The sequence below is a fragment of the Chanodichthys erythropterus genome, chromosome 3 (assembly GCF_024489055.1).
Source record: "Chanodichthys erythropterus isolate Z2021 chromosome 3, ASM2448905v1, whole genome shotgun sequence".
Taxonomy (NCBI): domain Eukaryota; kingdom Metazoa; phylum Chordata; class Actinopteri; order Cypriniformes; family Xenocyprididae; genus Chanodichthys; species Chanodichthys erythropterus.
In genome coordinates, this window is record NC_090223.1 from 39,695,402 (window position 1) to 39,711,482 (window position 16,081).

At 39.5% G+C, this 16,081-nt stretch overlaps 1 protein-coding gene across 2 annotated transcripts in view; it reads left to right on the plus strand.

The window, feature by feature from the left end:
* Positions 1-16,081, plus strand: part of csnk1da (casein kinase 1, delta a) — a 31,185-nt gene that overhangs the window by 2,832 nt on the left and 12,272 nt on the right. For both annotated transcript variants that reach the window (XM_067382230.1, XM_067382229.1), the window contains exons 2-5: positions 9,435-9,545; positions 14,706-14,854; positions 15,207-15,435; positions 15,609-15,779. In XM_067382230.1, the coding sequence (XP_067238331.1) occupies positions 9,435-9,545; positions 14,706-14,854; positions 15,207-15,435; positions 15,609-15,779 (660 nt within the window). The remainder of the gene's footprint in view (positions 1-9,434; positions 9,546-14,705; positions 14,855-15,206; positions 15,436-15,608; positions 15,780-16,081) is intronic.

A 16,081-nucleotide genomic window follows, 5' to 3' on the forward strand; every position in this document is an offset into this window, starting at 1 on the left:
TCATATATTTTACCTTTATTCTACACCGCTGTCTTCATTGTCATTTGAACGCTGGTTTGGCTTCCTGTTTCTATGTTACCAATCCTTCTGAAATACGCTATGTGCTCTGATTGGTTAGCTGGCCCAGTGTATTGTGATTCGCTGAAGCATCTGGAAACGCCACGCCCCTTACCATTAGTTGTTAAATGTGCTTCAGTGGAAATGTAAATAATGGTGTCTATATTGTCATATCAAATTGAGCCTGAATCAGACCCAGATAGCAGTAATGATGAAAGAGGGTCAAGCAGAACCTCTGCAAGCACGACTTTTAAAGGACGTTTTTGAACGGTGAGTATTTCCGTTTGTATTTGTGTCAAAGTGTTTAGATATGCTGTCACATGTAAATGTTATTGCTGTTTGTTAGCCTTCAATATACGGTTTTATCCTGATTAAAGCTTTACTGTAGCTGAATACATGACTGAGCGTTTGATTTATAGCATGAACAACTGTTTGTCTATGAACAGAGACGTTTGTTGGTGTGTGTTGGCGTTTGTCAAAGACGTATGCAGTAGAATTTAGCTAACCGGCTAGCAAAGCAAAAAGGTGTGGGTCTTTGTTTACGTCCTTGATGCAACCCAAAAATTGCAACATAATACATTTAAAAGACATGTATAAACAATAAAACGTACTTCCAGTTAGGGGCCCATAAACAGCAGCTTCTGCTTTTAAAGTGGGAACTGCTTCATCTTGCAGTAATAGCCTTTGCGCTGTAGATTCTGGAAGCTGTCTTCAGCGCCGCATCCAGTGTAGACAATATCACTGTCTACACCGCTCACGTCCGGCGTAGACAACTCTTCCGCTTCCATAATGCCACACGATATGGCCTAACCCACTTTGTTGCGTGTTCCCGGGGGCGTGTTTTGCAGGGTTTATGATGTCACAAACCTGGGAAGCTCGTTGTAGTACAAACTGGTCGTTTTTGTAGGTATTAAACTGCCATAACTTTAAAAGACAATATCTCTGTTTGCATTGAACTTTCAGTGCTGTAACTTTGCAGATACTGTTTATGCTCAAGCAGCAACATTACACACTAACTAAAGTTAAAAAGGTGAAATCGCAATGAACCACCCCTTTAAGTTCAGGGTTAATACAGGCAAAGTGGGACACTTAATGCTCAAATATACTTAAAGCTAAATTGAGGAATGAAATGATGTGACGTAATTTCGAACAAAATCAGGCCAAAGCAAAGTTTGTTTGGAGTTAATTTTGGGAGTTCAAAACGGCTTGCCAAAGCAAACTTTCCAGAAAAGTTCGCTAGGGCTGATAAACACCTTTGTACTACCGTTGGTCTGTGGTGATTAAATAATTAGTAGGTGTTTGCGGAGGCTCCACCTTCTTTCACATGGAAAACTTTTCTGCTTTATTTCTCCTGTTCAATCTGTGGAGGTCAGTTACTAAAAATTTAGTTCATGTAGTAGTATCTATTGACACTAATATTCACAGGTCTGGGTTTTAAAAAAGAAATAATACTTAAAAATAAAAAAAAATACTTATTTAAAAAAAGATGCATTAAATTGATCAAAAGTGGCCGTAATAACATTTAAGATGTTACCAAATGTTTTGAAATAAATGCTCTTCTTTTAATCTTATAAAATAATTCTGGAAAAAAAATCAGTTTCTGTATTAAAAATATTTAGGAGCACAACTGTTTTCAACAATGGTAATAATAAGAAATGTTTGAGAGCATCAAATCATCATATTAGAATGATTTTGAAGAATAATGTAAATAACGATTACCTTTGCTGCCATCTAATATCTTATGATGCCCAAATTTACTTGCTGTTTTTATTTTTATTTTTTCTATTTACACAGACAAAATGGAATTTAATATCAGCCATTTATCAATTATCAAAAAAATTAACTTATCTGTTTTGGTCCGATTGAAGTTTTCAACCATATAGAGCACTTTCCCACATGCTGTTTGATAGATCATATCGTTTAACAATCAGTATTGTCATAAATCTCTTACTACTAAGACCCTCTTTTTGTGTCGCTGAACAGGTATTAGACCCACACAGTTTTAGCATGCTGTTCTCTCATTTACCAAGATGCTTATTTAGCAGATCTCTTGCTAATGAATTGAATCTCAACACTGCAACAAAAGTATCCATCTGTCTCCGCACTGCACAAACCAACAAGCTTGCGGTCGCGCAAAATAAATGTGAGCATATGCACATGAATGAGATGAGTGCAACCAATTTGTTCTCCAGACAGGCTCAGGCTGAACCTTCAATCCCTCTGGAGGGCCCTGGGCCTGGTGTGCGGGATGGGGGTTGAGAAACATGCCAGCTGCTTGCAGTGGGGGTGGCTGAATGTTATTGATCTCCAAGATTACATCATGGAAGGCTTCCCCAGGAAATTATTGCACTTTTATCTTAAAGGACAAAAGAAACAGAGTGTGAAGGAACCAGGTATGCAATCAGATGAAAAGGGAATGCTCAAGAGCTCTAAACCATGATTGATATGTGCTGACTTGAAAATTACCATGGGTGTTGAAGTCATTTGTGTCATTTGCTGTTGAACCATGTGTACGTAGACATCTATGTTAAGGATGGGCTCCTGTAGTGTTTACTGATGTATTGAGTGGATGTGTCTGAACATATCCCCTGTGCTATCAGTATAGTGGAGGAAGAGCATTCTCTGCTCTAAATGTGCCCAGGCAAATCAAATTCCACTATATATATCTTTGCAGTCTTTGATATTCACCAGTAGTGGTGGTGTGACACAATCATGGTGGCATGAAATGCATAAAGATCAAGGGGAGATATTTTACCATGAAATGCACACTATAAAGCATACCATTCCCCTTAGTCTTGACGGTGTCAAATAAAATAAGCAAGTTTTTAGAAACTATGGACTTGGTTAATTTGTTTTAAAGAGTAAACTTAAATTGATCCTTGTTTGTTTGCATGGGCTGTTGGCTGTCTCAGAGCATGGACTTTGCTTGTTGTGATAAGTCTGATAATGTGTCCAGGCTTTGCTCATGCTCATTTTTTAAGTAATATGCCTCTAATGTATCTGATGAGTAGCTGTTTCTCTTTCCCTGTGAATTCACTCGTAATGCGAGGCTAAAAAAGGCAGGGTGATCGGAGCTGTGCAGACTGGTCTCGCTGGTGTGTGACGGGAAAATCTTGCCATCCCCAACAATGGACTGGGTTCAATTTAGATGGAAATGGGGCTGGTGTGAGTAGCCTTGCACACTGACAAACAGCTGTAAATCCTGGCAGGAACCTTTTTAAAATATCCCAATCTCAGGCCGCACAGGGATTTGCTCAGATTTTAAGCCGTTTTGCTGAACTTTTGAGGTTACATTTAGAATAGTGGAATATTTTTTTTTTTTTTTTTTTTTTTTTTTTTGGGATACTAGAGATGCCTTCATTTATTTGTGGTCTGGTGCTTTGTAAAATATCCATGGGTGATATCTTGATTTGTTATTAAATAGGCATGAGATGAATATTCTGTTATATTTTCTGAATACATGTTATTGATCTTATTGTGAACAATTCATCCATGAATTTTTTTGTGTATTTTTGACCAGCTTTTTTTTTTTTTTTTTTCATGGAACAGTGTTGAAGAGCACTATATTGACAGTTATTGATTGTTATACCGCTTTTTCACACCGCTGTACCCACAGGGTGGGTTTAAGGTTTCAGGGACTGTGGGGAAAATCACAACAGCTGTGATTAAAAAGGGTCACGATCAGTTGTATTGTGTCGCCCTGTTTGAGCAGTTTGCCTGTTAAGCTTTTTCCACGAGCCATGGCAGGTGATGGCTTTGTAGAATATATCCTGTGAAGCTGGGGTGCTTCTCAATTCTTATTTGTTCATCTAGGGCTGGGCGATATATCGCATGCGATTGTCACGCAATATGTTCATATCGCAGATGAATTGCCTTCGATAATGAACGCGATATTGCGTGGCTTGTCAGTGATCTATGGCTTTGTCTATTAAATGCTGCTCCATTTGAAAGCAGGTGATGGCGATTTAGCGGTAATCAGGGAACCGGCTTTACTGACAAAATGTGCGTGAGCGGCGTGACAATCACATGCGATATATCGCCCAGTCCTATGTGCATCCTCGTTTCCTTTCCTCGTGTCTTAGCTCCACCCCTTCAGGACTCGAGAGAAGGAAACAAGGAAAAGACGCAAGGACGGAGGAAATAAATCAAGTAAAATGATATATCCTCACTCCCTTTAACGTCATTTCAAAGCGTCATCAGCTGCGCATGAGGGATCTACCCATATGTTGTTAAAGTTTGGTTATTTAAAAAATATAATAAATATTAATAAAGCAAGATGCCCCATTGAAATATGTGACATGTAAAGTTTATTTAAACTGCATACATTAAAGCAAACATTTAAATTATTGTGACAGATATAAAGGGGGAGGAGAATTTATGCGTGCGTCAGGTTTCTCGAGGAGAAAGTCTTCCGCAAAGGATGCACCTGTGTATCCTCGCTCATGACTCCTCGGGAAGCTTCCTCACTCCTCGTGGTGCAATTAGAGAATTGAGATGTCCTTCAAGATGGCTGAGCTCCATTGGTTTCCAGGTCAGAGGATGGAGGAGCGAGGAAACGAGGAGGGATATTGAGAAGCACCCCTGGTACTACTTGTGCCTCTTAGAGTGGCTTTTCCAAGTGGAAATAGATCATGGTAATTCAGGAAGAGCAGTGGCTGGAAATATACATGGCATATGTACAGATGAGTTTCAGCAGGAGAGTACCGGATCCAGCTCCACTGCGGCATGGTCCTGGTATAGCACTTGTTTAACATGTAAAAATAAATTGCTTGCACATCCAAAATTCAAACCATATTTAATTAGTTCTAGAGAAACATCCTGCCACAGGCACTGACAGGATCTGATGTTTGCAGTGTTTGCATTACTTGAAAGGTTGTAGTATCTTGCCTTTTCTCTTGTTTCTTCTTGTACCTTGCATCATTCTTGCTGTAAATTAATTTCTTAGTATTGAATTATAATAAGAGTTTGCTGTTGTGACATTGCAATTGTTATCATTCTGATAAATGTTACTCTGCCATGATAAATGTATATACTAGGTTATACACCATTCAGGCATAACATTATGACCCCTGACAGGTGAAATGAATAAGAGGATAAGAATAATAAAAGCAAAAATGTTTCTTCAAATATACCTGGGCGGCCCGCCCAAGTAAAGTCTATGTGTGGGAAGCACTGCGGTACTTTTGGCAACTTTAATCACGGCACCTGTTAGTGGGTGGGAAATATAAGCAGCAATTGAACATTTTGTCCACAAAATTGATGTGTTAGAAGCAGGAAAAATGGGCATTCGTAAGGATTTGAGCGAGTTTGACAAGGGCCAAACTGTGAGGGCTGGAGAACTGGGTCAGAGCATCTCCAAAACTGCAGCTCTTGTGGGGTGTTCCTGGTCTGTAGTGGTCAGTGTCTATCAAAAGTGGTCCAAGGAAGGAGAGTGGTGAACCGGTGACGTTGTCATGGGCGGCCAAGACTCATTGATGCACGTGGGGAGCGAAAGCTGGCCCATGTGGTCTCATCCAACAGACGAGTTACTGTAGATCAGATTGCTCAAGAAGTTAATGCTGGTTCTTATAGAAAGGTGTCAGAATACCCAGTTTGTTGCATATGGGGATACATAGCCGCAGACCAGTCAGGGTGCCCATGTTGACCCCTGTTCACCGCCGAAAGCACCAACAGTAGTGGGCACTTGAGCATCAGAAGTGGACCATGGAGCAATGGAAGAAGGTGGCCTGGTCTGATGAATCATGTTTTCTTTTACATCACCAGGATGGTCAGGTGTGTGTGCTTCACTTACCTGGGGAACACATGGCACCAGGGTGCACTATGGGAAGAAGGCAAGTCTGCGAAGGCAGTGTGATGCTTTGGGCAATGTTCTGCTGGGAAACCTTGGGTCCTGCCATCCATGTGGATGTTACTTTGACACGTACCTCCTACCTAAACATTGTTGCAGACCACGTACACCCTTTCATGGAAACTGTATTCCCTGGTGGCTGTGGTCTCTTTCAGCAGGATAATGCTCCCTGCTACAAAGCAAAAATGGTTCAGGAATGGTTTGAGGAGCATAACAATGAGTTTGAGGTGTTGACTTGGCCTCCAGATTCCCCAGATCTCAATCCAATTGAGCATCTGTGGGATGTGCTGAACAAACAAGACCTCACAATTTAGAGGACTTAAAGGATATGCTGCTAACATCTTGGTACCAGATACCACAGCACACCTTCAGGGGTCTAGTGGAGTCCATGCCTCGACGGGTCAGGGCTGTTTTGGCAGCAAAAGAGCGATCAATATTAGGAAACAGAATATTAGGAAAGTGGTCATAATGTTATGCCTGATCAGTGTATGATTTATGTAATCATTATGTATTACATTGTGAGCTGTATGATTCATGCCACATGTCCTACTAAAATTCTTATAGATGAGTATTACATGTCATAAGTCGCTCTGTCTATTGTGGAGGAGCATTTAATAGTGAGACTAGTTATCTAACAAATTGACATAACACTCACTAGTGGTTCAACGGATCACAAAACTCACGGTTCGGATTGTATTGTAGTTTTTGATTTTTTTTTGAAAGAGGAATCAATGAAACGGGCCTCTCTCTGTGCGCACCTCTGGTGTGTGTGCTAGCAAGATAACGCGTGTAAATTATAAACTTTCAGTCTATGGCAGATAAACTTTAAATTAATCCGCGAATCACATGCATGCCAAACCCTGGGTCCTGGTCCGTACGGATCACGATCCATTTAACCCCTATTACTACACTTGTAATAAATTTAAAAATGAATGTTTTCTCAATTAATGTCCACCATAGTTGCTGTATGGCTATTCTATTATTACTGCAATAGGTCATCTGGCTGTATAGAAAACAGCTCTAAGTTTTTATATATATATCAGTGTCCATCATTTTGCGAGCAACTGATAAAGAAAAATGCCACGTCGCAATATTGAAAATATTTACATTTACATTTTGTGTTAAACAAGTTGTTCTTTAAATGAGGAGTAGGCTAACTAATACTTTATTGTCCTTGCAGCACTTTGGTTATGCGGTGATGCGCTATGATATCGCGGTGTAAATTAATTGCAATATTAATTTAATAATAAAAGTAGCATGATAATAAGAAAAATAATTTAATAGCCCTGCATGCCCACCAACTATGCGCCACCGTGAAGGGATAAACGGCGTTTGGGCATGGCATCAAATTGATTAACTGTTTTATCCAAATCCACATGCATGGACTGTTCAATGTTCAGTACTGCAATGTCTCCTGTCTCATGCTGTTTCTCATGTGTTTTCAGTCGGCGCAAGCAAGAAACGTTTACTAGACTGTGGACTAGCTTTGACTCTCCACGCAGCTGAATTTTTATGACCATGGACGGTGCGCGTTTGCATGCGCCGAACGCGTCTTTTCCGCTCTAAAGGAGTATCTTTGAAAGGCTCGTGCTCTCAGGGGGTAAAGGAGTATCTTAGAAAGACTTGCGCGCTCAACTGTGTGCGAGACGGAGGGGAATGTGGGAAATGAAGTATAACCGGGCCGTAACCGCTCCAAATTGTAGTGGACTGGAGCTGATGGATCACATCGGGAGAAATATGGGGAGGCAGTTGCCCCCAGTTGCCAACACTTACACTACACAAGAAAAACCCTTACATATACACAGCTCACACAAACACTTGCAAACTTCTCTATGCACAGACCCATCTTTGAGCCAAAATAGTACAAATAATACGCTTTGTGGCTTTTTAAGATTTAATCAAAATCATTTTTTTGTTTGGTCCATTCCTAATAATTTTACATGAATTACTCTGAGACTGAAAGTAGTTATCATGATCATATTATTAAATCACGATTTAAATTTGAGTAACCATTCAGCCCAATATATTTATTAAACATAGTATAATTTATATCAATCAATTTATTCAAATCATTTTTGCCATTTTGTTGTAGACCTCCTGCATCTGACATTAGTAGTATGTTTTAGGGGACAGTGTGGAGCTGATTTTTCCAACCCAGAAACACATTTCCTGTGGAAACCAGTTGGTGGAAAAGGGACATGTGACAGTGGTTGAGGATTATTATTATTATAGTTGGTTCAGAGTAAGGCCTGGGACACACTAGTCAATTTTCAAATCTTAACTGATTTTAAAACTGTGGAAGACCACAGACATAATGACAGATTCAGCCGATTTTTAGCATTCTAATCCTCTGAACGCACACATTAGATGATTTGACCGGACTGTGAGACCACACACCTGTTGATTGCAGAGATCAAACGTGACTTAAGAAGAAAAACAAATGGAGGTTATTCAGCGTCGTCAGTCGGCTCTCCTGCCACGTGTTCTGCTTTACAGTGAAAAAATAAAATGGGAAAAAAAGAATATGGGTGATCTTCTCTCTCAATATTCCACTTTCGTGGCATGTTTATGGCTGCCAAGTTTCAGCTAAAGAAACACGCAACATCTTTCAGGTGATGTTTGCTCACTCTCATTTGCTTTTGCGGGTATCATGTCAGAGGCAGCTTGATCAAGTGTCATAATATCAAAAATGTTTGATATTACGATTTGAGATTGGGGACACTCCATTTCGATCGGGAGCAGTTAAATAATTGTAATAGAGGATTTTTTGGACAAAAAAAATCCCCCATTCGTTCAGGGCTTAAAATCAGGCTTAAAGTGTGTGGCCAGCCTAAGACTGGTCTGCTGTCTACAAGCCGGAAAAGCATGTAAGTTCCCAGACTCTGAGTAAGAGGGAAGTTCATTCGTTTTTTTTGCTTGGTTTTTGTTTTTTGTTTTTTAAACCAACTCATTCATCCTGCTTTTCATGTCACATTCATCAGGCACACCACATGCACTTGGCCTAGTCCTTGGAAATGCCGTAGTGTTGTCATTCTCCTCCTCGGTTTCATTGGGTGTATGTTACAGCAGATGAAGGTGGATGATTTTCAGCATCCTCTGCTCAGGATGTTGAGTTGAGGCAGATGGTGGGCCGGAAAGGAGGTGGTATAGCAGTACGCGTAGATAATTGTTCCCACTCCCTCACACTGGAAAGCTGTGTGTGAGTCAACCTTAGATATGCAGAATTTCTTTAATCATAGTGGGCCTGCATATTCATTATATTTTTTGGTTATGTTTAATTGTGTCCCAATGACTCATAATAAACTGGAAGCTAATGCTTATTTAGACACTGCAAAGCCTCTCTAGTTGAGTGGATTTATTGTAGTCACACTCAGGTATGCGTCTGTTGTACGTCACAGGTACATGTGCAGATATGTTATGTTAAAGCTCCCTACTTTAGAGGTGTCAAGCAATTTGGTTGTTTCTCCATCCACTATCAGTCTTTCACTTTTCTGTTTGGTGATGTAATCCTGTCTTTTCTAATCTGCAGGCACAGACATCTCCGTGGGGGAAGAAGTAGCCATCAAGCTAGAATGTGTGAAAACGAAGCACCCACAGCTGCACATCGAGAGCAAGATCTACAAAATGATGCAAGGAGGCGGTATGTGTTTCCACACTCAGTCAACAGCTCCTCGTGGTCTCCATCCGGCTTCTCCGTTAATACAGAACTATGAGTCACACGTACACACCTCACACTGCTGACACATACATAAGAGCCTGTAGACTTGTTCATTTGTGGAAAGAAAACTCTTCAAACTGAAATATTTATTATAAACAGTTAGGAGTTGAGTTAAAATTTACCTTGACAGGTTTTTTTTTTTTTTTTTAAACATAACACTGAATTTTGAAAGGCCATTTGATAGAGTACATTCTAATTGTATTATAAAATAGTGCAAGCAGAGCATTAAGGATGTTTCTGTGAAAAAGTTTCAGGCCAGCTGACAAAGAGTTACTTTCCTTTTTGGGACAGTGCTTTTTTTTTTTTTTTTAATGCCATGCACTGCACACTGAAACGTTTGGTTTCTGTGATGTGTTCTAGTTTGTTGATAGCAAAATATGCAGATTTTTCACCAAGATATTATCTAGTTGGCTGTGATAGAACTTGTATTACAAAATGAAAACATCAACAATGTGTTGAAAACTACAAACAAAACACATTATAGCAGTCACATTGTAGCGGTATAATTTCTAGCTTTGTGCCAATTTTTGTAAAGGGAAAACAATCTTTTAAAAAAAACTTTTCATGATGAAAACCAAGAATTTTTTTCTAACAAATATGGGGGGAAAAAGGTAAGATTTTTAAATTGTTTTTAAAAAGTCTCTGATGCTTACCAAGACATTTATTGGATAAAATCATTGTAATATGCTGATTTGGTGCTCAAGAAACATTATTATTATCAAAACAGTACTGCTTAATATTTCTGTGGAAAGGGTGATACTTTTTCAGGATTCTTTAATAAATAGAATGATAACAATAGCAGCATTTATTTGAAATGTAAATCTTTTGTAGTATTATATACATTTTTACTGTCAATTTAATGCACCTTTCTGAATAAAAATATTAATTTCTTTCAAAGAAACTACAACAAAAAAAAATCTTACGACCCCCCAAACTTTTAAACTGTAAGTGTAAATAAAAATTAAAAATAATTTTGTGGTGGGGCCAGTGGAAATTTTGGCAAGGCAAGTAAATACTGGAACTATAGGAAATCCTTCCTGTTGAGCCCTGGCAAGTAATATCAGCTGCTAAAAGCCTTTTATGAACATGACAATTTTATGTTGGCTTAATATAGTTCTTTTGTTGGCCTCTTTAGCAATTTGGTTAAGAGGGTTCTCTGAAGGTAAGGTGTAGTTCATTGGATCTCCATTTCTTAGATTGTGATAAAGAATACTGTGGCAACAGTGGGCGGACAACCAATCGTGACCAGTTCCCCTTGCATCATCAGTCAGTGAGTCAACTTCTCCGCCGAGAGTAGCATTAGGGACTTTAAGCAACAGCTGTTGATGGAATGGCAACGACGACCGGAAGTAAACCGTCAACTGCCATAGCTAAAGAACGCAAAAATCACTAAGCAACAACAAAGAGGGTGGCGTGGATCATTTAATCATTTGACATAGTAAACAATACATTACATGGAAATAAAAGCAAGAAAATGGTTGCTGTTGGCATTATATGACATACAGATACAACTAAAATACCACATAACCATAGAACATAACATTTACTTATCTAGTCTGTCACGTATTATCGACTACGGCAAATCGGCTACCCTGCCGTAGTAGACGGTTACAGTAGAACGTCAAGAAGTAGCAGTTAAATTTGCGCATGCGCAATGGAACGCCAGAATGCCGTTGTATCAGCAGCTGCTGCTTAAAGTCCCTATTATCAGAACTCAAGCTACTCACAGCATTCTGTCAACCCCATGAATCGTCTTCTCATTGGCTTAACATTTAGACTTGTGTGGAATAGAGTTGTCAAAAGTACTGACTTCGGTACCAATGAAATTTTAAAAATGTGACGCTTTGAGCGCTGTTTGAGTGGATTCGTAAACCCCTCTGATTGGCCATTGTGTTGACATACTCATCAGATATTTCTATGATTGGCTACTGTGATCAACACACGGGGGCTTTTGAAAGCACACAGAAGTGTTTGAATTTGAAAGCGGGAGCGTAAGCATTTGAAAGCAGATGTCTATCAGCAGACTAGTCCACGATAGACTCCTGCTCTCAACTGCTTCTGTGTGTATCGGTGTAAGCCCTCATTGAAGAGCATTTTGTGAAAGCAATGATCTGTGAAGAGCATCATTGACTATTTACAGCATGTTTTTGAAGCGTTGATCATTGAAGCCAATTACAGACACATACGATGAGCACGTCAACACAGTGGTCAATCAGAGGCTTTTACGAATCTGACTTGGTACCAAAGTCTGTACTTTTGAAAACTGTACTTTCCACTACTGTGGAAGTAGAGGAACTACACAATTTGTGGTCTCTCTGTGGTTTTGCATCCATATAGTCCTGTAATCAGGCACAAAAGTCAGGTTTTTCTTGACATTTTGGTTCTGTTGCAATATATGGTGATTGTTTATGTAGGGCCCTATTTATTTTTTTCCCATATTCCTTTTATTCCGTTTTAATTTTTCTGGATTCTGTTTTTTTTCCAAATTCCGTTTTATTTTTACCAAATTCTGTTTGTTTTTGTTTTTTTCTGTGAAGTTTTCTGGATTCCTTTTTAATGGTTTAATTCAATTTTAATAATCAAAAAGCATGTCTAATTAATTTAATTCATAAAAACAACAAAATTATTTTTTTAAATCTTTTTTTATTAAATGTTTTTGTTTTTTCAGAAATTTTGTGTAATGATTTTTCTTTTAATCAAATGAATTAAAGTTTAATTTATCTTTGACATTAAACACTTTTTGTCAAAGTGCTGCAAAACAGAGCTTTACTGTTAAAATTAAAACATGGGGAAAAAAGAGATTATTTCTTTTAAAAAAGTTTTAATAATTATTTATTTATTATTTTTATTATTATTAATGTTAGTATTATTCCATTGAGACATAGCTAAATTCTACTGTACAACAGTAATGTATTTCTGTCACAATTTCTTCAAGTTAAGCCAAACTTTCTTTGATGGGTTGCCATGAAGATCTTTGAGTTTCTGTACGTTTATGATATGACGATAGTTTTTCTCAACTGAAACGATAAAATGCTCATGAAGTGACTCTCTGGAGATGAAGTTTGTGCATTCATGTCCTCATATAGTTAGGCGACAGAGCCTGAAAACACCACGACCTTCACGCATGCTCAGTTATGCAGGATTCATGTTTAAATAGTCTTTTTGTGGTTTAATATTCAGACGCTAGTCTATATCATGATTTAAATTAAGTGAACAACTTTTTATTTATCCATAAAAAATTTGACAAGTTCTATGCCATTCTGCGTTATACAGTAATTTCTGTGTTTTTTTTGTTTTTGTTTTTTTGGTTTTTGATTCCATGCTTCCGTCCGCATTTTCTGGATCACTGAAGTCATCAGGCCCTATTTATGAATATACATGAGGTGTCTGAAGAATAATACCCCCCCACACACACCATTTCCGGTTGGGTTTGCCCTGATTGCTTATTCTAGATAGATGTGTGACAGTACTGTCGGGGGTATTTTATGGTGCTAGCAGAAAAAGTGTGTCATCTACAGCATTCAATTTCAAACATGCTCAAGTCTGTCTGCTCGCTCTCAGCATGACTGAGCACGCATGGAGTTCGCTCCGCAGCGGCCAAACGTTGTGATGGCATCCGTGCCACGACAGACCGACATTCTGAGTGAGCCTCCCTCTCAGCGCTTGTGTTCTCTGTGATCACATGGAGCCCAGGCCAGATGGTGCGTGCGGAGGGGAGTGGGTTTGGGGGGGGGAGGGGCCACCCTGTGCATTCCATCTCCTAACTGGGTCTCTTTCACCACTCCCAGCCTTATTTAGCATAGCATGAACAAACATCCACACTGACAACTTTACATCGAGAAAGGTGTTGGTACTTGCACATGTTTGTGTGTGCATGTGCAAGCATTGTTTTAGGGAGAAAGAAATTCTTGTTTACATTTGGATGTTTTAATACCACAATTGCACTCTTGTTTGAGTCCTTACATGGAGAAGCACTGGGCTCAACATTTTTCTATTTTAATTCCTATTAATATAGACCGTGCCAGAGCTGTCCTGACATGAGAATGGAAAGGCGCGCTGGACGACTCAGACCAGGAGATATATTTAACCTCCTGAGTTTGTGCAGGAATAGCTGACCTGGAAGATGTTTTCTGCAAAGTGCTGAACAGCAAAAGCTCTGTGCTGTTGAAGGCAGTGGCCAGGCTCAGGGCACACATGACTGTAGACACGACAGCAGCTGCCGAGAGATCTCTGACCTTCCAGAATGCTGCTGAGCCCTCTGTCTCTTCCTCTCCTCAATAATCCTGAGCGTGCTGCTGGGTATATGTGAACGACACTGGAAAATCTAGACTGTCTGTTTGTCTGATGGCAGACAAGAGACCGTGTTCAAGAGACCTGTCATTACATTGTAGATTATATCCTGTAAAACTCACTGTAAAAAAAAGGCATCTGTGGTTGCCAGAAATTTCATTTTACAACTTGTAAACAAATATATCAAATTGGATATCAAGTTTAGTTAAAGCTGTTCGATGTAATTGGGGCTTGCTTGTTTAGCTGGAAGATGATGTGTATTCATCTATCCTATCGGTACACATTCAAATTATGTTAGTGATGTGACAGCTGCCTTTTCTGGTTCACATGTGGCTGAACTGTGACGGGGCAGGAAAACGCCCTTGAAGTGATCTAATTGGGTATCAGCTGTCCTTCCATGACAGCCTATATCTTTTCGTACATCACGTCAAGGTCTTCTAGAGATGGTTGATATTTTATGGCTGATGAGTTAGAGCCCTTTCTGAGGGTGACCAACCATCACTGCTGGTTTATTCAATCTGAAGCTCTGCTTGTTTTTTTTTAATCACATCACTGCCCTATTGAAACGTGCTCCCAACCCCCTACCTATAATGTTGTAGGTCACCTTCAGATTCTGTCTGTCAGTCCTTCAAAGACACAGGTATGACATATTAGTCAAACGTCCCCTCTATTCGGTAGTCTAAACTTTCAAGATCATTTTGGTTGACAAGGATTTTCTTCATAAACCACGTTAGATTACCTTTTTGTTGGGAAAAACATCTGCTGTACTAATGGTAATTGTTTCTTTTACAGTCGGTATCCCAACAATCAAATGGTGTGGAGCAGAGGGAGATTACAATGTGATGGTGATGGAGCTGCTGGGACCCAGTTTAGAGGATCTCTTCAATTTCTGTTCTCGCAAGTTCAGTCTAAAGACTGTTCTTCTGCTGGCTGACCAGATGGTAAGGCTGTAGACGGGATCACCGTAACCTTTGTCCTCTCCACCCTACCACCTCTTGTTATAGGACACCCAAAATGGGATAATGAATCCAGGAAGTGGTGTTTTGATGACATGACGAGCTTTACTGTCATCCTTTCAGCTGTTTTACATAGATAACCAGTATCCTCTTTCACTTTGTTTGACTGAGTATTAAGTGCCAAGAGGCATTGTGAAGGGAGGCATAATGTGAAAGGGCTACTTGTTCAGCGGTTGTCATGCTTTCATTGCTTTATTTGAATTGGTGTGTTAGGTTTGGATGGAGTCTCTCATTCAGTCATTCAACTTGCTAAACCTGTCCTCTGTTCTGTCATCAGATCAGCCGAATCGAATACATCCACTCCAAGAACTTCATCCACAGAGACGTCAAGCCCGACAACTTCCTTATGGGCCTGGGGAAGAAGGGCAACCTTGTTTACATCATTGACTTTGGCCTGGCCAAGAAGTACAGAGATGCTCGCACCCACCAGCACATCCCTTACCGCGAGAACAAAAACTTGACTGGCACTGCTCGCTATGCTTCCATCAACACCCACTTGGGAATAGGTACCCTAATACATCTTTTGAATAAACTTATAATATTATATTATCTTTTGGAAACCACCTGTACTTTCAGACCTGACCTGTCATCACCCTAACATTTACAATCAAGCCACTTCACCTGTTATAGTCAGGCCATCGTAATGACATACGGTGTTTATCGGTGTTTTCTTTCACAGAGCAATCCAGACGAGATGACTTGGAGTCTCTTGGCTATGTGCTCATGTACTTCAACCTGGGCTCTCTGCCATGGCAGGGTCTGAAGGCTGCCACAAAGAGACAGAAGTATGAGCGAATCAGTGAGAAGAAAATGTCCACTCCTATTGAAGTCCTGTGCAAAGGATACCCATGTAAGGTTCTGCTTATACATATAAATTTTTGTTTGTTTTTTAAATAGCCAATAAGCTTAAGTTACATTATACCATAGCCATGTGGCATAAGCTACTTTTTGTTGCTAGTTGGAAGCAGGTGGTAGGAGAGAACAATTTATTAGACAATTTAATCAAACTGATCAATTATCAATATTTGTGGTCTTTTTTTTTATTTTTTATTTTTTATAAACTTACAGGATTGTAGATATCTGCTGAAAGTCAATCTTTTGCATAGGCGCTGCTATTTGGGAACAGGTTTTTTTTTAAAAAAAAGGATTACT